The 24,421-nt window shown below is 37.4% G+C and overlaps 1 protein-coding gene across 1 annotated transcript in view; it reads left to right on the top strand.

Annotated features, from left to right (window-relative positions):
• The window catches only part of MIB1 (MIB E3 ubiquitin protein ligase 1), a 128,517-nt gene that overhangs the window by 14,688 nt on the left and 89,408 nt on the right, over window positions 1–24,421 (top strand). Inside the window, exons 2-6 of the mRNA XM_043558442.1 lie at window positions 7,312–7,483; window positions 9,315–9,444; window positions 11,131–11,235; window positions 14,041–14,107; window positions 15,880–16,084. Of these exons, the coding sequence (XP_043414377.1) occupies window positions 7,312–7,483; window positions 9,315–9,444; window positions 11,131–11,235; window positions 14,041–14,107; window positions 15,880–16,084 (679 nt within the window). The remainder of the gene's footprint in view (window positions 1–7,311; window positions 7,484–9,314; window positions 9,445–11,130; window positions 11,236–14,040; window positions 14,108–15,879; window positions 16,085–24,421) is intronic.

A 24,421-nucleotide genomic window follows, 5' to 3' on the forward strand; every position in this document is an offset into this window, starting at 1 on the left:
TAAATGACATCAACAAACAGTTCTGCCACAATAAGTAATTACATTTAAATAATGGTTAATGATTTGTAAATACTTTTTTATGTTAGGTGAAATCTTTCAATTAGGGAACAAATTTAGAGGGTTAACTAGGTACCATTTTAGTCTTCTTAGGATTTTTTTAATTTTAAAATTGTTTTAAAATTTATCACTTAATATATAAGATATCCAGGTAGATTAATGAGTAATAAATACTTGTGAACCTATCTAGAAACAAAACATTACTAATATATTTGAAACATCCTGTATACTTCTGTCCAATTTTCATTCCCTTCCCTCCTTTTCTAAGGTAACCATTATCTAGAAATTTGTTATCATTTTCATGTTTTTTTTCTTAACATTTGTGCTGTGTTTTTATGTAAGCAAATATAGTACTTTATCTGTAACATTTTGTATTGTATAATTAAAAAATTCAGCATTATGGTTGAAGGATTCATTCATATTGAATCGTATGAGGAACATTAATTTTAGGTATTCCATTGTATACTTAATATATGTTTCTATTCTCTTGTTAATGAATAGTTATATTGTTTACTTTTTTCCTTTGCTATTATACAAAATGATAATTTAGATACTCTTGTTCCATGTTGAAGTGTTTGGTAGAGTGAATTGTTTGTAGTGAGAATTCTAGTTCTCTTGGTCACTTTTTTCTCACTAGAAATTTAACATTTTATTTAAACAAATCAGTGCTTTGTGATTTTGAGCTGTTTTCATTGGCTCTCTTAAGAACTGTGGTCATTGATCTTGACTAGCATGTTTTATTGCTCTCATAAAATTTTCTAACAAAAAGCTTAAGGCTATGTAAATTCTCTAAGTTTTTGAATTTAGGCGAGCTGCCATTAAAATGTAGAGCAGATGGTCATTTGAGTATTGGTAGAATGAGTCAAAAGCTATCATCAGGTGGTTCATTTAACGGTGGCAGATGTCTTCATAAAGCGTAGCAAAGGGAAAGAGCATTAAGTCTCTAGGGTAATATGATATTGTATAGGAAGGAGAAAAACGACTAATAGGTTTAGTTAGGGAATTAAGTTTTATGAAATGAACATTTTAAGGAATAACACTTGCCAAGGCTAAGAAGGTTTGTACTGGAAGGGAATGTTTTAGATGGGAATGAATTGGGTGGATAAAGTAAGGGGAAACAAAAAGCTGCTGAAGTAAGAGATCAGTAAAATGTTGGTCTCCTGTTTTGTGTTTTCTCTAAATATCAGCTTTTGTTCTAAGGTTAATTAATTGTATTCTCATTAAAAATTCTGTAGTGTGCATTTTGATGGTGGAATGGGCTGCTTTGTTTACTTTTCTCCAATTCTCAGGCTTAGTCTGTTTCACAGCTGTTCAGTAGCTTTGTTGGCATTTGAACTGTGGGAACCAAAAAGGATTTGGATGTGCTTTTGTGTGCATTAATGGTTTTCCTGAAGTATTCTTTAAAACCATGAATTGTAGGGTTGTTTTTTTTTTTTTTTTTTTTTTACCAGTTATCATTGTGTGTTTAAATGGGTCCTTTTAAAGAAAGCCTATACTTAGATTATGAGCTCATGAATGTTATCATTGTGCTTTGTGGAAAATGAACTTAGAGATGAAAAATATATCAGTAGGAGAATAGCTAAAAACTGGACTTTCTTTTTTTGATCAGATGGGGAAGTTGGGATACGTTTTCCCTATGCCTTTCTTTCATCAACTCTCATTTGAAGAGCTGTATAGTTAAGGATAAACCTCTAAATGCATAGTGGATTCTGATTAGTTTAATGCATTTTACTTTCTGTGATGAGATAGGACACCTATATTAGACCTGTTCAGAAGCTGCACCATTGAGTAGGCAAGTATGACATTTGATATTGATTATGTTGTTTTGGCACGGTGCTTTCCTGTGGTGAGACAGATTAGACTGTGACTGTGGGCATGTGCCAGTGAGGAGTGTACAGATGAAGTATGTTTTCTTTACATAAGCATAAAATAGCTCAGTTAGTATAAGGGTTATGAGAAATAAAAACTTCTAAGTAGCAGTTACATACTCTATTACTAGAGTAACTATATGAAAGTTGGTTTCTGTAAATATTTGCTATAAATATCATGTTTTTATTTTTATTTTTATTTTTTTTTAATTTTTTTTTCAACGTTTATTTATTTTTGGGACAGAGAGAGACACAGCATGAACGGGGGAGGGGCAGAGAGAGAGGGAGACACAGAATTGGAAACAGGCTCCAGGCTCTGAGCCATCAGCCCAGAGCCTGACGCGGGGCTCGAACTCATGGACAGCGAGATCGTGACCTGGCTGAAGTCGGACGCTTAACCGACTGCGCCACCCAGGCGCCCCTATTTTTAGTTTTTAATTATAGGTGACATACATCAACATCTCTGGTGATATTCTCATATTAAATGCCCCTATTCACTTAGCTAAAAGAATTAATACACACTCAGCATAGAAAATTTGGAAACCCACAAAGGGTAAATCCACCAGTACATTTTGGGGACTATCTTTCTAGTTTTTCTGTACGTGTGTGTTTTATGTATTTAGTGATGGTATATTGCAGTTCTTTGCAAACTGTTTTCTAAAATAATAATGGGTTTTTCGGGGCGCCTGGGTGGCGCAGTCGGTTAAGTGTCCGACCTCAGCCAGGTCACGATCTCGCGGTCCGGGAGTTCGAGCCCCGCGTCAGGCTCTGGGCTGATGGCTCAGAGCCTGGAGCCTGTTTCCGCTTCTGTGTCTCCCTCTCTCTCTGCCCCTCCCCCGTTCATGCTCTGTCTCTCTCTGTCCCAAAAATAAATAAATGTTGAAAAAAAAATTAAAAAAAAAATAAAATAAAAAAATAAAATAATAATGGGTTTTTAAAAAAATGTATTTTCCCATATCAGTAATATTTCTTCTACAACATGGTTTAATAACTGCATAGAATTTCACTTTATAGATTATCATAGTTTATACATAGTCCCTATTTTTGACATAGGTTAAGTTTTGTTTGTATTTACAAACAACTTAGTATCTTTGGATGTAACTTTTTTTTTGAGAGAGCATTCACTTGCATGAGCAGGGGAAGGGCAGAAGGAGAGAGAGAGAATCTTAAGCAGGCTCCATGTGTGAACAATTGAATGTTTTGTATGTGTAGTCTCTGGGAAATTGAGAATTTAAAAGTTTTTTGTTTTGTTTTTTGAGAGACAGAGAGATACAGAGACAGTCTTTTTAAAAAAAAATTTTTTTTAACGTTTATTTATTTTTGAGACAGAGAGAGACAGAGCATGAATGGGGGAGGGTCAGAGAAAGGGAGCCACAGAATCGGAAACAGGCTCCAGGCTCCGAGCTATCAGCACAGAGCCTGACGTGGGGCTCGAACTCACGAACCGCGAGATCATGACCTGAGCCGAAGTCGGCTGCTTAACCGACTGAGCCACCCAGGTGCCCCCAGAGACACAGTCTTAAGCAGGCTCCATACTCAGCCCAGAGCCTGACAACATACTGGGATCTCACAACATACTGGGATCATGACCTGAGCCGAAATTTAAGAGTCAGATGCTCGGGGTGCCTGGGTGGCGCAGTCGGTTAAGCGTCCGACTTCAGCCAGGTCACGATCTCGCGGTCCGTGAGTTCGAGCCCCGCGTCGGGCTCTGGGCTGATGGCTCAGAGCCTGGAGCCTGTTTCCGATTCTGTGACTCCCTCTCTCTCTGCCCCTCCCCCGTTCATGCTCTGTCTCTCTCTGTCCCAAAAATAAATAAACGTTGAAAAAAAAATTAAAAAAAAAAAAAAAAAAAGAGTCAGATGCTCAGCCAACTGAGCTGCCCAGGTGCCCCTAAAAGTTCTTTGATTTTCTGCATAAGTTGCCAAATTTGCTTGGGATATATGATGATTTTGATCACCAAATTATTTAAATAGATAAATAGTACATTTAACAAATCTATATTAAGATTAAATTAAGTGCAGTATAGGGGCGCCTGGGTGGCTCAGTCGGTTAAGCGGCCGACTTCAGCTCAGGTCATGAGCTAGCGGTCCGTGAGTTTGAGCCCCGCATCAGGCTCTGTGCTGACAGCTCAGAGCCTGGAGCCTGTTTTAGATTCTGTGTCTCCCTCTCTCTGACCCTCCCCCGTTCATGCGCTCTCTGTCTCAAAAATGAATAAACGTTAAAAAAAAAATTAAGTGCAGTATAATTCTTTTTATTTGCAATTTGCTTTAAAATCTTTCAGTGTTTTTACCTCTATATATCACTGTAGCTTCATAAGGACCCTTTCCATTATTGTTTTTGTCTGCTTGGGCTGCCATAGCAAACTACCACAGAGTATGTGGTTTAACAACAGGAATTTATTTATTGGCTGGGCAGTCCAAGATCCAGGTGCTGGCTGATTTCAGTACCCTGTTGGAGACTCTCTTCCTGGCTTGCTGCCTTCTGGCTATGTCCTCATACAGCAGAGGGAGACCTCTTAGCCTCTTTCTCTTCTTTTAAGGACACTGATCTCATTGTGGAGACCCCACCCTCATTTCCTCTTCTAAACCTACTTATCTCCTATAGACTTCATCTCCAAATATCAGCATCTTGAGGGTTAGGGCTTCAACACATGAATTTTTGGGGGTGGGGAACACATTCAGCTCATAACACCTATGAAAGGAAGTATTTTCTCAACTTATAGATGAGAATATTGATCCCAGAGTAGTTTAAATTAATTCTGAACATTACCTAGCTAGTAAGTTAGAGAACTAGTTTCTTAAATCACATACCCTTGTTTTTACCATTAATGCAACAATTTAAGTCTGCAAATCAGAAATCATGTCTTATGTGGTGGTTATTTCCCAGCCTGACTATAATTCATCTCTGTCTCTGACAGTATTTCAGATTCCTGCCAAAAAAATGAAGTTGCTCCTGGTTTGTTGAACACACATTTTGCTCTTCTGAGATTTTCTTCTTTCTTCCTGTGAAAGGTCCATTATCCACCACTTCCAGGAAAGTTGTCCTGATTCTTTTTTCATTTTGTTTCTTAGATGAGTGTCTATCAATGGAGGCCTGGACTTACAATTAAAAAAAATTTTTTTTTAACGTTTATTTATTTTTGAGACAGAGAGAGACAGAGCATGAACGCGGGAGGGTCAGAGAGAGAGAGAGAGGGAGACACAGAATCTGAAACAGGCTCCGGGCTCTGAGCCATCAGCCCAGAGCCCGACGCGGGGCTCGAACTCCCGGACCGCGAGATCATGACCTGAGCCGAAGTCGGCCGCTTAACCGACTGAGCCACCCAGGCGCCCCTGGACTTACAATCTTAAATTAGTATGTGCTTATTTATTTTTTTGTTCATGGTTCTCTCTCTTTCTCTCTCTCTCTTTTTTAAGTAGAACAGTTCTAAATGTCAGTTTATTGCACTGTTTGTTCCTAAATATCTCTTACCTATTTGTTTTCTTTTGAATGATCTCATTTATACTTTTTTCAGTTACTTTTTACATCATTTGTTTTCTAACCTGCAGCCACCAAGTCCTAAACCTCTTCTGGCTTCCATTTTCTCTCCAATTCTACTAGCTTTATCCCTACTTAAACTATTATTTTCTTCTCAACTGTTGTGGAAACTTATGATTTGACTCCTTTTCTTTAGCCACTTTAATTTTCTTCCATTCTCTTCTCCGTACTACACCTAGAGTGATATTTGAAAGCAGCAGAGGGCCTGCCCGCAGTAGCAGTAAAATAGTTACTGAATGAATCAAAAGGTACTGATGTCTGCTGTCTTGCTTGTCCCTGCAGTCAAGCATTTGAGTAGCAGGAGATTGTGGAAGGATTGCACACCAAACATACTTGGTATTGGGTGTCATGTTCTTTTGTAGTTCATGAGGCATCCCAGCTTCCTTCTATTCTTCCTCCCACCCCTTCTTTATTAACCATCTCACCTCAGGCACAGGTTTATCTTCAGGTTTGGCTCTTTATTTAGAATCTGGTTACCTTATGGGACTTTAAACATGAATATAGAAAATGAATTATACGGGTTTTCCTCCCCTTATCAGGAAGCAGCAATAGTATGTTCTTCTGGAGTTTAGTTTTAACTTTACTACTTTTGTGCTCTAATTCTTGCATCTATAGCACATTCTTATTTGATTCTTAGAACATCCTTAACCATTAAAAAACATAATGCCTCCTCCAAAGGGAACTGAAGTTCTGAGAATTAAAGTGACTCCTTTTATTTAATTTTGGGAAATTTCTAAACTTCACAAAATAGAGAATTATATAATGAACCTCCTCCTGTTACCCAATTTCAACATGAGTGATCTTGTTTCATCCAAACCCCACATTACTTCCCTGCCCCCCCCATTATTTTGAAATAAATACTATAATTTTATATGTAAATACTTCAGTTAAAATGACTTTTTCAAGGGCACAAAGATAGCTGGTGAAAGCCAGAACTCGAATCTTGAAGAGTGTCCGCGTTCAATGGACAATACAGCCCTTGCTGTTCAGTGTTGGGCCTGACCATTCCTACTGTAAAGTAGTGACACTGATGTTCACAGGCCACACATTGTTTAAAAAGCTTCTAGTTTTAACTTACTTATCAAGCGATCTAAGAATAACAGAATAGTAAAGGAACATTATCCCCAGTCTTGTTACTCTCAAATGTTAGTTATTTTCATTACTTTATAGTGGTACCTTTCATAGTTCTAACGTCTGTGTCATTCATGTGAACATTTTTAGTAGAGGTCATATTGCCAAGTGCTTATTTCCTTTTTCTAGGGTTTATTACTTCTTGTTCTGTAAGGAAAACAAACAGCAAACTCAATTATAGTATGTTGTTTCCTTTTAAACTGGGAAATTTACTTGGTAATGGTTTTCTGAAGTTTGTTTGGGGTGGGGAGCTTGTCAATGCCTAGGGATAAATGCTTAAGTTAATTGATAGTTTGTCTCTGTGAATCATGGGGATAAACTTGTTTCTTCTTTTGGAGTAATTGTTTGCGTGGAAAGTAGGTTGAAATTCCTGAAAAGAATCTGAATGTTTGAAGTCTGAAACATCTTGGTGGTAAATGATTCTTCTTTCTGTCACTAGATTGAACCTAAGTTTCAGTTTGACAGCATAGAATGTGCTACTAAGAAGTGCTCTTACTAATGAAGAAAGAAGTGATAGAAAATGTGTAGTCTATAATTTGTATTGATTAAAATACTTGAAATATGTTGTCTTGAAAACATATGTGGTATATTTAAAATATTATTTCCTACTTTATTGAGAAACTTTGTAAAATGCTCCGTTCTTATTTTTCCCCCAGGGAGCAGTATTCAAGTGAATAATACTTGCAGTTAATGTAACCATGTATCCGTGTTTTAATAGGCATCAAGCATGATGGAACCATGTGTGATACCTGCCGCCAGCAACCAATCATTGGCATTCGATGGAAATGTGCAGAATGTACAAATTATGATTTGTGCACTGTTTGTTATCATGGAGATAAACATCATTTAAGACATCGCTTTTATAGAATTACTACACCAGGAAGTGAGCGGTAGGGTAAACAGTTTTTTCTTCAGTTGCAATTCCTTGTTTGTATTCAACTTTTTATACTATTGAGCCTTAAAAGTAGGATTTAAAAATAGTGTCTGACAGCTGGTTTAGTACCAGAGGTAGGAGATAACAGGCTAGTTGTGGAGCAGGCCTGCCATACAGTGAGAAAAGAGCTCTGTGAAGATGGAGCTGTACATATTTTTCCAAGGTAATCTGGGCTGTTCATCTCTAGCATGGAGACTTGGCACCCCTCAATATTTGGAAATGCAAGGGCAGCCCAGAAGGCTGATTATTTTCTTCTCACTGTGCATTCTATTCTGTTAATCACTACCAAAAGAACACTAGGGCCCATTGATTGAGTCAACAGGCATTTATTAAGACTTGTGGCAGCTACTGTGCTTATGTGAATTTGAAGAAAACGAAGACACAGTATTCCTAAGGAGTTCATAAACTAAGGGATTATTTGACCAACATGATTATCATGTGATGTTTTGGACTGTATGTAGAGATTATTAGCATTAAAGTGTTTTAGCAAAGAGAGAGAGGAATATCACGAAGTGGTACAGAATTTCAGGTGATTGAGTCTTTTTACATAGATGTGAATAGTGTATAGGAGCAAGAATCTAGCCAGTCATAGGGAGGCAGCAGTAGTAGAAAAATGGATTTGGGTATTAGCCTGTCCCAGTTCAAATCCTTGGCCTGCTATTTATTAACTGAGTGGTTTTGAACAAGTTGTTTATTTTTGACTTTTGTTTATAATTTTTAAAGTTAGGGTACAATAAAGACATTGTAAAAATAAGTAGAATAATGAGATAAAAGTAGAAAAACAAAAGAGAAACCCCAAACCTTTTTGATTTTATGAATAAGAAGGATATAGAAGAATAAGGGATAGATGGTCTTGGAGAGCCAAGCTGGTCCAGATTGTTTGAGTATAGAATTTTTTCAAGGCCTGTAGTCTGCTGTAAGGATTCAATACTTTGGAGGCAAGTTAGTGTCAGGTCAAATCCAGGCCACGGATGTATTTTACTTGGTCCATACTGTGCTCTAAATTTTTGAACACCCACACACACCCACACCCACACCCCCACACCCACACACACACACACACACCCAAATCCCTAACCCCTAACCCCTAACCCCTAACCCCTAATGTCAGCAGTGGGCCTGCATTTATTCATATAACTCTGGTCAGCAACAGTTGGCTGAAGCAGAGTACCACCTGCACCCTTTAGACAAATCATGGTCTTCAGTTCACCGAAGTCCCTGCCACTCCCTATTATCTTCCTGAGCGTGGGGTCAAGTGCCAGTTGGCATTTGTCATTGTTGTGGTGTTTGTTGTCTTTCTTTGGCCTTAATTTAGGTTGCTTTCCTGATGGTTTTAGAGATTTGAATTTGTCTCTTCTTAAGTGGTGAAGGAAATAGTGATACTCTGAAGTGGTTGGACTGGATTCATATGTTGATTCCATTACTATTTAGCTTTTGTGACCTTGGGTAAATCTCTTACCTCTTTGAGACTCTATTTCCTCATTTGTGAAATGGATAAAATAACAATACCTTTCTCTTAAGGAGTGTAACAGACTTTTACACTTATGGTAAAAGCTCAGTAAATATTAGATATTATCACTATTCTAACTACTGTCATCATCATCATAACCTGTGGAATGTAAAGGTATTTATGTATCATGCTATTAAGTATTAACTAGAACAGAGAAAACTTTTATATTTTTAAAATAACCTTTTTTATAATTTTATTTTTAAAAATAAATTGCTGTTAACCTATTTCTTTTTTTTTAACCTATTTCTGTATAACTTAAAAATAATTTTATTTTTAGGGTTCTGTTAGAGTCTCGTAGAAAATCTAAGAAGATTACAGCCAGAGGGATCTTTGCAGGTGCCAGAGTGGTACGAGGAGTGGACTGGCAGTGGGAAGATCAGGATGGAGGAAATGGACGTAGGGGAAAGGTGAAACTTTTTTATTAATTCATCATGTTATTCTAGAATATTGTATGTTCATAAGATTTTTATTATTATAATTGAATTTCTTGGCCCATTTTTTCCTGTGTCACTAACAGTTTTTTAAAATCTTCATTTCTTTTTTTCCCCGGAAGAAAAAAGATTGTTCCTGCTCGGTTGTAAATATTGACATTCATGGAGAAGGTTGTTGGGTAGATTTTACCTTTCCAGTTTTAGGCTTCATATTGCCATTTTGTTGCCCAGAATGCTTTTCTGAGGATCCTGTTTGGGCCAGTCCTTCTTAAACAGTATATCATGCTTTTGACATTCTTGTTACTAACATTTCACTTGAATTTACTTGTTTTATATTTCATTCCCTTGAAGGCCTGTTTCTAGGCAGCTACTTTTGTTATCCAGTATACTTAACTCTGTTGCCCTTCTCAGGTAAATCGTCCAGGAATCAAATTATAGCAGTTATTCTGAGCAGAATTTTGTATAGCCTGTTTAATTGGGGTGGGATAGCCAGAGATATTGGGGTAAGTGGGTTGTTGGTTTCATTTATTTTGGATTTTATGTTGCTTTTGCTGATTATTCATTCATTGATTCAGTCAGTCAACTAATCTTGAACATGTATTGTTTGGTGTTATGCTAGATGTACTGAAATGAGTAACATTTCACGTATGAGACTTAGATGTCAGTCACTATCCGTTCATTCTACTGTTACGTTCTTGAAAAAATTGTTTTTAGCATTGGTGAATGATGATTTTAAAGTCTTTGTCATTGGAGCACCTGGATGGCTCCGTTCTTAAGAGCGTCAGAACTCTTGATTTTGGCTCATGTCATGATTTCACAGTTTGTGGGCTTGAGCCCGGCAACAGGCTCTGCACTGACAGTGTGGATCCTGCTTGAGATTCTCTGTCTCCCTCTCTCTCTCTCTGCCCCTCCCTTGCTCGTGTGTGTGTGTGTGTGTGTGTGTGTGTGTGTGTGTGATGCTCGCTCTCTCTCAAAATAAATAAATAAATAAACTTAAAAGTCTTGGTCATCTGAAAACTCTCTTTAAAAAAATTTTTTTAATGTTTAGTTTTGAGAGAGAGAGAGAGAGAGCAGGAGCAAGCATGAGTGGGGGAGGGGCAGAGAGAGAGGGAGACACAGAATCTGAAGCAGGATTCAGGCTCCGAACTGTCAGCACAGAGCCCGATGCAGGGCTTGAACTCACAAACCACGAGATCATGACCTGAGCCGAAGTCAGATGCTTAACCGACTGAGCCACCCAGGTGCCCCTAGAGAGCCGGTTTATCTTGAATCATTCTGAGGATCTGGCCAAAGATTTTAAATTTTGTAAGGAATAATGGATTTAAAATAATACACTGTTCTTAAAAGGAACCCTTTAAGAATATAAATCTAGCATTTTATATTGAATTGTGTATTTTCTGATGATCTGTTACTATAATCACGAAGCCTCCCAATTCAGTATTTCTACAGTGATTTTTGGAATTACCTTATAATTCCTGGAAAAATGTCTCTAATTATAATTCAGTTATATGTTAGAATTGACCTAGTTGACAAAATAGTATTTTTCATGATCCTGTTACAGAGGATGATAGCTGAAATGGTATTTAAGATTTTAAATATAATTAACTGAACTAACTTCTCCCCTCCCCTTTTAAAAATTGTTTTCTGCAACAATTCCCTTAGGTAACGGAAATCCAGGACTGGAGCGCATCAAGCCCACATAGTGCAGCATATGTTCTCTGGGATAATGGTGCTAAGAACCTTTACAGAGTTGGCTTCGAGGGCATGGTGAGTAGTAAGAATCACAAAAGATAAAAATATTAGATAGATGAAAATAAAAATAGCCCTTATTGTATTTTTTTTTTGTCATATGCTTTTGTCAGAATATAGCCATCTGAATTATGAATATGCAACAGGAGAAAAATCTGTAAAGTGAGGATTAATAAAACTACATTTTTAGTACACTTGCTTAAAGTATGTAATAGTAAATATGCCCACTTGTCCATCGACTAATGAATGGATAAAGAAGATGTGGTGTGTATACACACACACACATACATACACAATGGAATATCACTCAGCCATCAAAAAGAATAAAATCTTGCCATTTGCAAAAAAGTGGATACAGCTAGAATGTTTAATGCTCAGCGAAACAAGTCAATCAGAGAAAGGCAGATACCACGTGATGTAACTCATATGTGGATTTAAGAAATGAAACAGAAGAGCATAAAGTGGGGGGCGGGAAGTGGAAAGAGAAGAGAGGGAAACAAACCATAAGAGACTCTTAACAATAGAGAGCAAACCGAGGGTTGATAGAGGAAGATGAGTAGGGGGATGGGATAAATGGGTGATGGTCATTAAGGAGGGCACTTGTGATGAGCACTAGGTATTGTATGAAAGTGATAAATCACTGAATTCTACTCCAGACACCAATTTTGCACTGTTTGTTAACTAACTAAAATTTAAATTTAAAAAAAAAAAAAAGAAAGAAAAAAATAGTAAATATGATTTTGCCCTCAGTGAATATTTGGGTAACTTACTATATATTGATTGTGTAGAGCTGATCCCTTAGGAATCCAAGTTAGGGGCTTATTTATTAAAATCGATCTCAAAAAAATTTAGAATCATCTGTAAGGCTGCTCCTTGGCATGGACACAGAGTATAATATTATAATGAGGTTTTTATGGGATGTTTGTATTCTGGCTCTAGTAGCTAATAAAAGTATAAATTACAGTAGATGTTAAAGTTGTTTTTAAAGAGATTTCCCCCCTCTATTTTTATTTATTTTTAAAATTTTTATTCTGGTTATTTATTTATTTATTTTTTTAAGTAGGCTCCAAGCCCAGCGTGGGGCCTAATGCAGGGCTTGAACTCATGACCCTGAGATCAAGACTTGAGCTGAAATCAAGTCAGGCACTTAAAACCGACTGAGCCACCCAGGCACCCCTCCTTTTTTAAAGAGTAGTATTGGTAATTGAAAATGATTGACTTAGAAGCACTTTAAATTACTTAAGTGCTTAGGAGAATAATAGTGGTTTATTCAGTGGATTGCCCTATATTTCTGCATTTCCTGGAAAACTGTTTAAATGTTGACCTCGGCTATTTAATTTATGAAGTACAACTAAATATATTAATGCCAAAACATTAATGCCTATCATATCTTTTCCATCTTGAATACATTCCTCCTCAAAGAATTTAAATTGGATTTTTTCCCAACTCTTATATGCCCTTGGTAGGAGGGGAAAAATATCCCACTGTCTGTTTGCCTTTAATTTATTCCATTTATTTTTAAAAGCCAGCAATATAGACTCTAAGCAAATACTTCATTTACCAATTTTAATACTTGTATATTGCATTAGTTATCAGTTTTTCATTAGTATTAGTATTATTAGTATATTTATGCCTTCTCCTGTTTTTAAATTGTGGATTTTTCTGGGAATTCTGACTGATTATTAAGGAGGAGGAGATGAAGCCTTACAGGATGTATGTGCAGAGGTATTTAATGAGTAGTGTATATGTAGATTGATCCTTTTTGATGGCTGAGTAGTACTTCTCTGTATGATTAGGCCATTATTTAATAAGGTTTCTGTTGGTAGTACCTCCATTTTTTAAAATTATTGCAAGATTTTTTTTTTAATTGTTGCAAGCATTGTTTCAGTAAACATCCTTAGACATATCTTTGCACATTTATGGGTATATTTCTTTAGGATAGATTCCTAGAAGTGGGATTGCTGGGTTAAAGTATCACATTAAAATAATTTGACCCATGTCTCTTTGGCTGAGACTGAGCTAAATGTGATGCTCTGGTGGGAAAGGAGGCTGTAAAAGAGAGTCTGTGTGTGTGTGTGTGTGTGTGTGTGTGTGTGTGTGTGTGTGTATGTTAGGAACTATTAGATACTTTTAAATCTAAATTTTCCTAGTAACTTTCAAGGTTCTTCTAAGTTCATGTTTTCTGTACTTTTGATTATATCACTGCCTCCCCATTCAGATATTTAAATAATAGAATGTTTTCTTATAAAAACTAAGTGGGAAGGAACTTGAGTTAATCAATTTATGAAGTAAGGACTAAAGTTTATGTAAATGGAAAATTACCTGGCCGGGAACCAAAAGACTAAATTTGGTCCTATCCTTTTCTTTTTTCTGGTTGTTTAGTTTTGGATACTTTTCTTTACTAAATGAGTTAATACCTGGCTTGTATATGTCATAAAATTGGTTGAAAAGAGTAAATGAATTGAGTTCTTTTTTGTAAAAGTATTTTTAAAATAGAATGTGTTAGTTACATTTTAAATACTAGGTATTTGTTGAGGGCCTATATGTGGTGTTGAAAATATTTTAGTGGTGAAGATCTAGGCATTTTCATTTTGAACTTTAAAGGAAAGCTAAAAGTAAATAAAGTATGGCCTATCTGGAGATCAGGCTTTTAATTTTTGATGAGTGCTTTTGAAAGCAGTGTTTAGTGTTACTGTTAACCTAGAGCTACTCTTAACTTTTGCTGAGGGTATGTTCTGAATGAACATTTTTGCCTATTTTCGGTACTGAGCTATACTTGAAGTTTTCAAGCATGATTTTTCTGGTTTCTTTTCTTCTTCTTAGTCTGATCTCAAGTGTGTCCAGGATGCCAAAGGAGGTTCTTTCTACAGAGATCACTGCCCTGTGCTAGGTGAGTCAGCAGACTAGAGAAAATTACTAACTAGCAGGTCAGGGTTCTTGGAATCAGAAATCTTTAAATGGGACTTTAAAAAAAAGTTATTTAAGGGATACTTTTGGGGTTTTATTTTGTTTTTTAAAGCATTTGTTCTTTTTTATCAATTTATTTAGACTGAAAAGGTTGTCATGTCTTAAAAATTGGTATACCATTTATATGTCATATTTGAAACTTTGTCTTTTAGTTATAAACGTAGTGTTGAAAAATTTTGTGTTAGATTATCAGTATGTCTTACATATTGAGAATAGAATCTGACAATTTAATGCTTATAAATTTCTTAGAAGTTTTATAAAATTGCCTTAAAAAAAAAGTTTTATTTATTTGAGGGCGGGAGGGGGCAGAGCAAGAGAAAGAGAGAGAGAGAGAATCCCAAGCAGGCTCCAAGCTGTCAGCATGGAGTCAGACTTGGGCCTCTAATCCACGAACCATGAGATCATGACCTGAGCTGAAACCAAGAGTCTGATGCTCAACAGACTGAGCCACCCAGGCACCCCTAAAATTGCCTTCTTAATACAAAAATAGTTTGAAGATTAAGGTTATATAATAAATATAATTTTTCATGTGCCATTAAAGTAAGGGATAAGGAAACCAAATTCTTTATTTTATAGATTCTTTATTGTGGCCACAGTAAACATTTACCACAGTATTCAGATTAAGGTTTTAGTCTGTGAATGTTTGCCTTTTCATGTGAGCTCTGTGTTCCTTTTTTAAAATCATTTGATTTCCCTTCTGGCCAAAAAGTGTTATTTTTTTGCAGCATACCCTGATTTTCTTTTTCTTTTTTTTTTTAAGGAATGTAGAAGAAGTACTTATATTTTGACAAGATCATTCCTTTCCATGTTTCAGAAATTTCCTTCTTTTGGATCTTGCTTTCACAAGAGAAGTATAGAATCAACATATTTTTTGGATCCCTCATCATAGTGTTTTATGATCATGAATCCTTTATCCCAGAGCTAGGGTTTTTTTTTCTTTTTTTTTTTTTTTTTAATTTTAAAATTTATTTATTTTGAGAGTGAGCGAGCAGGGGAGGGGCAGAGAGAGGGAGAGAGACAGATTCCCAGGCAGTCTCCACACTGTCAGTGCTTGGAGCCCAGTGCGGGGTGGGAACCCATAAATTGTGAGATCATGACCTGAGCCGAAATCAAGAGTCAGACACTTAATTGACTGAGCCACCCAGGTGCCCCTATCCCAGACCTAGCTTTGAGAATAATATAGGGAATGGGCTTTTAAATATCTAAAGATGCTCTTCAGGAAAAAAAATCAAAAGGGCCATTTGGTAAAAAAGAGTACCAAGCACTTCAGAGAAGAAAATAATTTTAAGATTCTCTTTCATATTCTCTAGCTGGTTATGGTGGCTGTAGTTTGTTAGTGAACCTCAATAACTGTCTAATTGTAGTTATTGCAGGAATAGTCAACAAGTCATCCAGGCAGAAAAGTGAACATTTTAAAAACCCAGAACTTTGTACTTTGATATAGGGTTATTGTTCGGTTGTTGTTATGAATCATCACATTATTTCAATTTGTGAGTCTGATTGTTTTTTTTCTTCTTATTTTTGAAGCTCCCTAGCTCCAGAATTTGATACTTACAATATATTCTCAAAACATTTTAAAATTGGAGGGTAACTAAAATTAAAATATCTAGAGCTTGCTCTTGTTTAAAAATAATACAGTTGCATGCTATTGCAGGGGTTTTCCTTTACCTTTGTCAACTCCCTCTGCAATTACAGGTGAGCAGAATGGCAACAGGAATCCTGGTGGATTGCAGATTGGTGACCTGGTGAATATAGATCTTGACCTAGAAATTGTACAGTCTTTGCAGCACGGTCATGGAGGATGGACTGATGGCATGTTTGAGACTTTAACTACAACTGGAACTGTTTGTGGCATTGATGAAGATCATGACATTGTAGTACAGTATCCAAGTGGCAATAGGTTGGTGATATTTCTTGATTTTTAGTAATGGCAAATAAAGTTAGTATATAGAAGAAAGAACCTTAGAGAAAGCAAATAATGTGCTATAATCAAAGACTCCTTTAAGCTAGCTCTTAAGATAGTAGCTAAAAATCCAGAATATGTTGGTAAAGTGGAGCGGAACAAATGATAAATGTGTGTGTGGTATGTTTGTGAATTTATATGAATATGCTTATGATACAATGTTCTGTGCACTTTTTTTTTTTCTGGAGGAGGAGAATACATTGTATTGGTATTAGGTCAAATACAGCTAAAAAGTTCTCTGTTCATAATAGACCATATCAGTTTTTCCTGAATGAGAATAAAATTAGAACTCTGGCCCATATCTCCAGTCATCTCTTGGTACCATAGCTTTTTCTTGCCACAGACGTGTGAATACACCAGTCCTTATTAGCAACATAGAATTACATGCATTTCTTCACTCTCTACCTTTGCACATACTACTTCTTCCATGCAGAATACCCTTTTCTCCTTTTCTGCCTCTTTGCCTGGATTAACTCCTGCATCCTGTAAATACTGAGCTTATATGTTTTGGGAACCTCCTCTCTTATTCCACAATCCCTGGTATATGTACATGCTATTCATATGTGTAGATCTCCTGTTATATATGAAAATAGTTATTTATTTTACATCTAGGTTGTGAGTTTCTTGGAGCCTTTGATTTATTTGCTCTTAGGGGCTAAAGTATATTCAATTTACTGGCATGTTTATAGTATTTTATTTTATTTTTTAAAAAAATTATTTATTTTTTATTTTACAGAGAGAGAATGTGCATGAGCAGGGGAGAGGGCAGAGGGAGAGAGAAAGACAGAGCAGGGGAGGGGCGGAGAGAGAGAGAGAGAGAGAGAGGGAGAGAGAATCCCAAGAACCCCAACACGGGGCTCATTCCCATGACCCTGGGATCATGGCCTGAGCTGAAATCAAGAGTTGGATGCTCAACCCACCCACTGAATCACCCATGCACCCGTTTACAGTATTTTAAAGAAAAAGCAATAGTCAAATTGAACAATCGTCAAAGCTTTGTTACTGATATATGCATAAAGAAACAAACTTGTTGAGGTTCCTTAGGGGAGGGGTTATATATAGGATGAAGAAAATTAACATTGTTTCCCAGTGTATAGAATTAGCTCTAATTGTGTTCAAATCTGAAGGATACACGTGGTCATACCAGGAGGTACAGATAGCATTTGACAAAATCCAAGTCCCTTTCATGATAAAAACACTAACTAAAGTAGTAACGGAAGGGAACTTCTTTGTTGGTAAAGGACATCTATGAAAACCCACAGCCTAGGGTGCCTGGGTGGCTCAGTCATTTAAGCATCCAGCTCTTTCTTTTTTTTATTTTTTTATTCTAAAAATTTTTTTTAATGTTTATTTATTTTTGAGACAGAGAAAGAGCATGAACGGGGGAGGGTCAGAGAGAGAGGGAGACACAGAATCTGAAGCAGGCTCCAGGCTCTGAGCTGTCAGCACAGAGCCCGACGTGGGGCTCGAACTCAGGGACCGTGAGATCATGACCTGTACTGAAGTCGGACGCTTAACCGACTGAGCCACCCAGGCGCCCCTAAACATCCAGCTCTTGATTTTGGCTCAGGTCATGATCTTGTGTTTGGTGAGTTCAAGCCCTGCATTGGGGTCCACACCGACAGTGCAGAGCCTGCTTAGGATTCTGTCTCTCTCCTCCTCTTTCTCCTTCCCTGTGTGTGCGCTCTCTCTCTCTCTCTCTCTCTCTCTCTCTCTCTCTCTCTCCCCCTCTCTCTCTTTCTCTCTTTCTCTCTTTCTCTCTTTCTCTTTCTCTTCTCTTTCTTTCTCTCTCTCTCCCTCTCATACACACGCACACACACACACACACACACACACACACACACACACACACACAATGAATAAAATAAACCCACAGCTAACATCATACCCAACTGGTGAGAGACTGAATGCTTTTCCCCTAAGATCAGGAACAAAATAAAAATGTCTGCCCTCCCCACTTTTATTCAGCATTGTTCTAGAGGGTCTAGCCAGGGCAATTAGGCAAGAAGAAGAAATAAAAGGAAGAAGTAAGAGAAAAGGAGTTAAACCGTCTTTGTTCATAGGTGACATGGTCTTGTGAATAGAAAAACCTAAGGAATCCACAGAAAACTGTTAGGACTAATAAGTGAGTTCTGCAAAGTTGAGAGATACAAGATCAATGTTGAAAAGTCAATTGTATTTTTGTATACTAGCAATGAGCAATTTGAAAATGAAATTAAGAAAAGTTTCATTTACAGTAGCATCACAAAGAATAAAATACCTAAGAATCAGTTCAGCCCAAGAAGTGCACGACTTGGGGAGCCTTGCTGGCTCAGTTTGTAGAGCATGCAGCTCTTGATCTTGGGGTCATGAGTTTGAGCCCCATGTTGGATGTATAGATTACTTAAAAAAAAAAAATTGCAAGACTTGTACACTGAAGACTACAAAACATTGTTGAAGGAAATTCAGGAAGACCTAAATAAATGGAAAGACATCTCATATTTATGGACCAGAAGATCTGATATTGTTCAGATTGTGTATTAGTTTCCTAGGGTTGCCATAACAAATTACCACAAACTGGGTGACTCAAACCATGGCACCTTATTCTTTCACAGTTTTGGAAAGCTAGAAGTCCAAAATCAAGGTGTTAGGGAGATTGGTTCCTTGTGTAGGCTCTGAGGGAGAATCTGTTCTATGCTTCTCTTAACTTCTGGTGGTTGTTGGCAATCCTTGGTGTTCCTTGGCTTGTAGATGCATCATTCATTTCTCTGCCTCTGTCTTCACATGGCCTTCTCCTCTGTGAGTCTGTGTGTCCCTGTGTCTTCACGTGGCCTCCTTTTTGGTGGGGGGGGGGTACACATTTTATTTTAAATGCATTCAAATCGACTGTTTGAGACTGAGAGCCATATGATCAGTCCTCCAGCCCAATATTTTATTTTGGTGCAGCTTAACCATCCATGAGGAAAGAACCCTGAGGAAACATAGAAGTAAGTTAATTGAGCTCATGATAATTCTAAAATCTTTTACAGAGAAAAGGACCAAAGCTGATTTCACATGACCTTCTTATAAGGACACTAATCATTGGATTTAGGGCCCACCCTAATCCAGTATGACTTCATTTTAACTGGATTAAATCTGCAATGACCCTGTTTCTAAATATGGTCCCATTCAGAGGTATTGGGGATTAGGAGTTCAACATATTTTTTGGATGACATAATTCAGCCTATAACAGATGCCAGTTTTTCCCCAAACTAATCAACAAATTTAATGCAATCTGTATCAAAACCCTAGTACCTTTTTTATACAAATTGACAATCTATTTCTATAGTTCATATGGAAATTCAAGTAACCCAGAATAGCCAAAGCAATTTTAAAAAGAAAAACAAAATTAGAGGACTCACACTTCCTAATTTCAAAATTTATGATAAAGGTATAGTAATCAAGACAACCTATTATTGACATAAGATGGACGTATAGATCAATGGAACAGAACTGAGAGTCTGAGAATAAGCCCTTGCATTTAAAGTCATTTAATTTTTGACAAGGATTCAATACAGTTCAGTGGGGAAAGAATAGTCTTTTCAGTAAATGATGCTGACAATATATATAGGCATACCTTGGAGATATTGCAGGTTCGGTCCAGACCTCTGTAATAAGGAGAGTCAAATGAAGTTTTTGTTTCCCATTGTGTATACAAATTATGTTTACACAATACTGTAGTCTATTAAATGTGCAGTTATACTGTAAATATTGTCCAAAAATGCTAACTATAATCTGAGCTCTTTGCGAGTTGAAAACTTTTTACTGCCAACATTAATATTGATGGCTGCTGCCTGATCAGAGTGGTGGTTGTTGAAAGTTGGGGTGGCTGTGGCAATTTCGGGTGACAACAGTGATGTTTGCTGCATTGATTGACTCTTCCTTTCATGAATGATTTCTCTGTGGCATGCAGTGCTGTTGGATAGCATTTTACTCACAATAGAACTTCTTAACAGAACTGGAGTCAGTCTTCTGACAACCTACCTCTGCTCTATCAACCAAGTTTATGCAGTATTCTAAATCCTTGTTTTCATTTCAACAGTCTTCACCGTATCTTTGCCTGGAATTAATTCCTTCTCAAGAAACCACTTTCTTTGCTCATCCGTAAGAAGCAACTCCTCATCTGTTCAAAAGTTTTAGTATGGGGTTATGGTAATTGAGTTATATCTTCAGTCTCCACTCTTAATTCTAGTCCACTCCTAATTCTAGTAATCTGCAGTTACTTCCTCCACTGAAGTCTTGAACCCCTCAGGGTCATCCATAAACATTCAAATCAACTTCGTCCAAACTCCTGTAGTTGGATATACAGGATATACAGGATATACAGGATCAACAGTAGTTGATATTTTGACCTTTTCCCATGAATCACAAATGTTCTCAATGACATCTGTAATGGTGAATCCACTCCCAAAGGTTTTCAGTTTACTTTTCCCAGTTCATTGGCGGAATCGCTATCTATAGTAGATATAACCCTATGAAAATATACTTTTTATTTCCTTTTAATTTTTTGAGAGAGAGTGTGAGTGGTGAGGGGCAGGAATGAGAGAGAGAGGGAGGGAGGGAAAATCTTAAGCAGGCTCCACACCCAGTGCGGAACCCAGTGTGGGGCTTGGTCTCACGATTATGAGATCATGACCTGAGCCAAAATTAAGAGTTGGATGCTTAACTGACTGAGCCAACCAGGTGCCCCAATGAAATGTATTTTTTTTTTAACATTTATTTATTTTTGAGACATAGAGAGACAGAGCATGAACGGGGGAGGGTCAGAGAGAGGGAGACACAGAATCTGAAACAGGCTCCAGGCTCTGAGCTGTCAGCACAGAGCTCGGCGTGGGGCTCAAACTCACGGACCATGAGCTCACGACCTGAGCTGACGTTGGACGCTTAACCGACTGAGCCACCCAGGCGCTCCGATGAAATGCATTTTTAATGTTTGTGTATTTTTGAGAGAGAGCAAGAGTGAGCGTGCACAAGTGGGGGAGGGGCAGAGAGAGAGGGAGACACAGAATCCAAAGCAGGCTCCAGGCTCTGAGCTGTCAGCCCAGAGCCCGCTGCAGGGCTTGAACTCAAGAACTCCGCGATCATGACCTGAGCCAAGGTTGGGTGCTTAACCATTGACCCACCCAGGTGCCCCGATGAAATGTACTTTTAAATCCTAAAATATAAGACTGTGTGACCTTGGATTAGATAGTGGTTTCTTACATACGACCCCCAAGGCAGAAGGACCAAAGAAAAAGTGAATAAATTGGACATCATCAAAATTAAAAAATTGTGTTTTGAAGGAAACTTTGAGTGGGAGAAAATATTTGCAAATCATATGCCAGACTTGGGACTTGTATCTAGAATATATAAAGAACTCTTATAATTCAACAACAAAAGACAACTAACCCATTTAAAATATGGACAAAGGATTTTTAAACAACAGAAATTCATTTTCTTACAGCTCTGGAGGCTGGAAGTCCAAGTTCAAGTTTCCATTAGGGTTGGTTTCTGTTGAGACCACTTCCTGGCTTATAGTTGGTTACCTTCTCACTATGTTCTCCCATGACCTTTTCTCTGTGTATGCTCAGAGAATGACATCTCCTCAATCTGTTCCTTTTCGTATGAAGACATCAGTCTTGGTGGATTAGCATCCCACCTTTCTGACCTCATTTAATTTTAGTTATTTCCTTAAAGGCTCTGTCTCCAAATACAGTCACAGTAGAAGTTAGGAGTTAATACCTACGGAAAGATGCTTAACATTATTAGCAATTAGTTAGTAGGGAAATGTAATTCAGAATCACAATGAGGAATGTAAATGTAGGGAAATGTAATTCAAAATCACATACTAGAATAAAATAGTATATAATTACAAGTGTTGGTGAGGGTGTGGAGAAATTAGAACCAAAGCCTCGTACACTGATAATAGGAATGTGAACTGGTCTTGATGCTTTGAAAATATAGTTAGCATATGACTCAGCTGGTCCACTCTTAGGTTTACACTCAAGAGAATTGAGGGGCGCCTGGGTGGCTCAGTCGGTTGAGCATCAAACTTCAGCTCAGGTCATGATCTCGCAGTTCATGGGCTTGAGCCCTGCGTTGGGCTCTGTGCTGACAGCTCGGAGCCTTGAGCCTGTTTCGGATTCTGTGTCTCCCTCTCTCTCTGCCCCTTCCCCACTCATGGTCTGTGTCTCTCTGTCTCTCAAAAATGAATAAACATTAAAAAAAAAAAAATTGAAAGTGTGTCCACACGAAAACCTGTACATGAATGTTTGTGGATGCATTCTTAATAACAGCCAAAATTTGAAACATCCCAAATGTCTATCATCTGATGAATGGATAAACAAAATATGATGTATCCATACAGTGGAATCTTATTCAGCCATAAAAAGGAATGGAGAACAGAATACTGACATATGCTGCAAATAGATAAATCTTGAAAATGTTATGCTGGAAAGAAGCCAGTCACAAAAGGTCACGTATTATGTGATTTCTGTAAAATATGCAGAATAACCAAATATGTAATATCTTACTAATTATTGAGGACCAGGGAGAGGGGTGAATGTGGATTGACTGCTACTTGTCATGGAGTATTTTTCTATGGTGATGAAAATGAAATTAGATAGTGCTTGGTGGTACAAGGCTGTAAATGTACTAAAGCCACCCAATTAAACACTTGAAATGAGGGAACTATATGGAATGTGAATTTTATCTCAAAGCTCTTAATAAAAAGAGGAGAAAATCTTAAGTTCAGTTTAGTACATACTGACATTTAGTGTTACTTTTTACTAACATTTTGTGTTATCTTGTTTGTTTGGAAATGTTAAGCTAAATTGGCATTATTACTTGCTAAATTCTTTCTTGGTCAGAACTTGGGCAGTAGTGTTAACAGTAACATAATATGAATTCTAGAAAATAACCTTTTTTTCTGTTCTGTTTTTTTAACAAGGATTTATTAAGTACTTATCCTGTATTAGCCCTGTGTGTATACAAGTGTGTATACAGTGTGTATTAGCACTGGGATTTCAAAGACAATTAAGACATGGTCCCTTGCTTTGCATGGGTTTCCTTTTTAGTTTGGATGGATAAAACCACAAATAACTGCATTAAAATGTAATTGCGATAGGTGAGTATTCAGGGTATTCTGAAGGTACAAAAAAAGAGTGGTCATTTCAGGTAGGCAAATCAGAGAAAACTTCAGAGAAAAAATTACCTTTGGAGTAAACTTAAAAGATGGACTCAGTTTTCACCAGGGAGGGAGGCACTGTAGGCAGAGGGAACAACTCGAGGAAGTACTGCCGTGTTTCAAGCACTGTAATAGGTCAAATAAATTTTGGAATATTGGGAGCAAGGTAAAAAAGCACTGATTGTAAGGCTAGAAAGAAATCTTAAAAAACTATTTTTAAAAAAATCTTTATTCTTGAGAGAGAGATAGAATGTGAGTAGGGGAAGGGCAGAGAGAGACAGGGAGATACAGAATCCGAAGCAGACTCCATGCTCTGAGCTGTCAGTGCAGAGCCTGACATGGGGCTCGAACTCACTGCAAGATCATGACCTGAGCCGAAGTCGGATGCTTAACTGACTGAGCCACCCAGGCACCCCTAGAAAGAAATCTTTGCATATCTGATTTTTATTCTTAACTGGTCAGAGACTCTTCTTTCTCTTTGTGGTTGCTTTAGAAAGAAGAGTTTATTTCCATGGTTACAGGAAGTTAGTAACAGGTTTTTATATGTTAAGACCTCTCATTTAAATTAAATAGAGGAGGATATAATAGTGCCATATTGTAAAAGCTTATTCAGGGAACCTTTTTTCTTTGGAGTGATAGATAGGACTGGGGGAACAGAAATGGTAACAGCATTGAAAAATGCTTAATGGGGGCGCCTGGGTGGCTCAGTCAGTTAAAGTGTCCAACTTTGACACAGGTCATGAACTCATGGTTTGTGAGTTCGAGCCCCATGTTGAGCTCTGTGCTGACAGCTCAGAACCTGGAGCTTACTTCGGATTCTGTGTTGTCTCCTCTCTCTGCCCCTCTCCCGATCGCACTCTGTCTCTCTCTCAAAACAAAATAAACTTTAAAAAAAAAAGAAAAATGCTTATGTGTAGCAGAGAAGAATGTGTAGCAGTGATTGCAGTCATGTGAAATACCCATGTATGACAAATTAAAACTAGATATTGTTTTTATCCATGAGATTATTAATGGTATGGAAAAATAGTACACTCTCTAGAGCCAATTTGGCTCTGTCGGAATTGTAAACAAATACATATGGTGATTAAGTG

The sequence above is a fragment of the Prionailurus bengalensis genome, chromosome D3, assembly GCF_016509475.1.
Source record: "Prionailurus bengalensis isolate Pbe53 chromosome D3, Fcat_Pben_1.1_paternal_pri, whole genome shotgun sequence".
Lineage (NCBI taxonomy): Eukaryota > Metazoa > Chordata > Mammalia > Carnivora > Felidae > Prionailurus > Prionailurus bengalensis.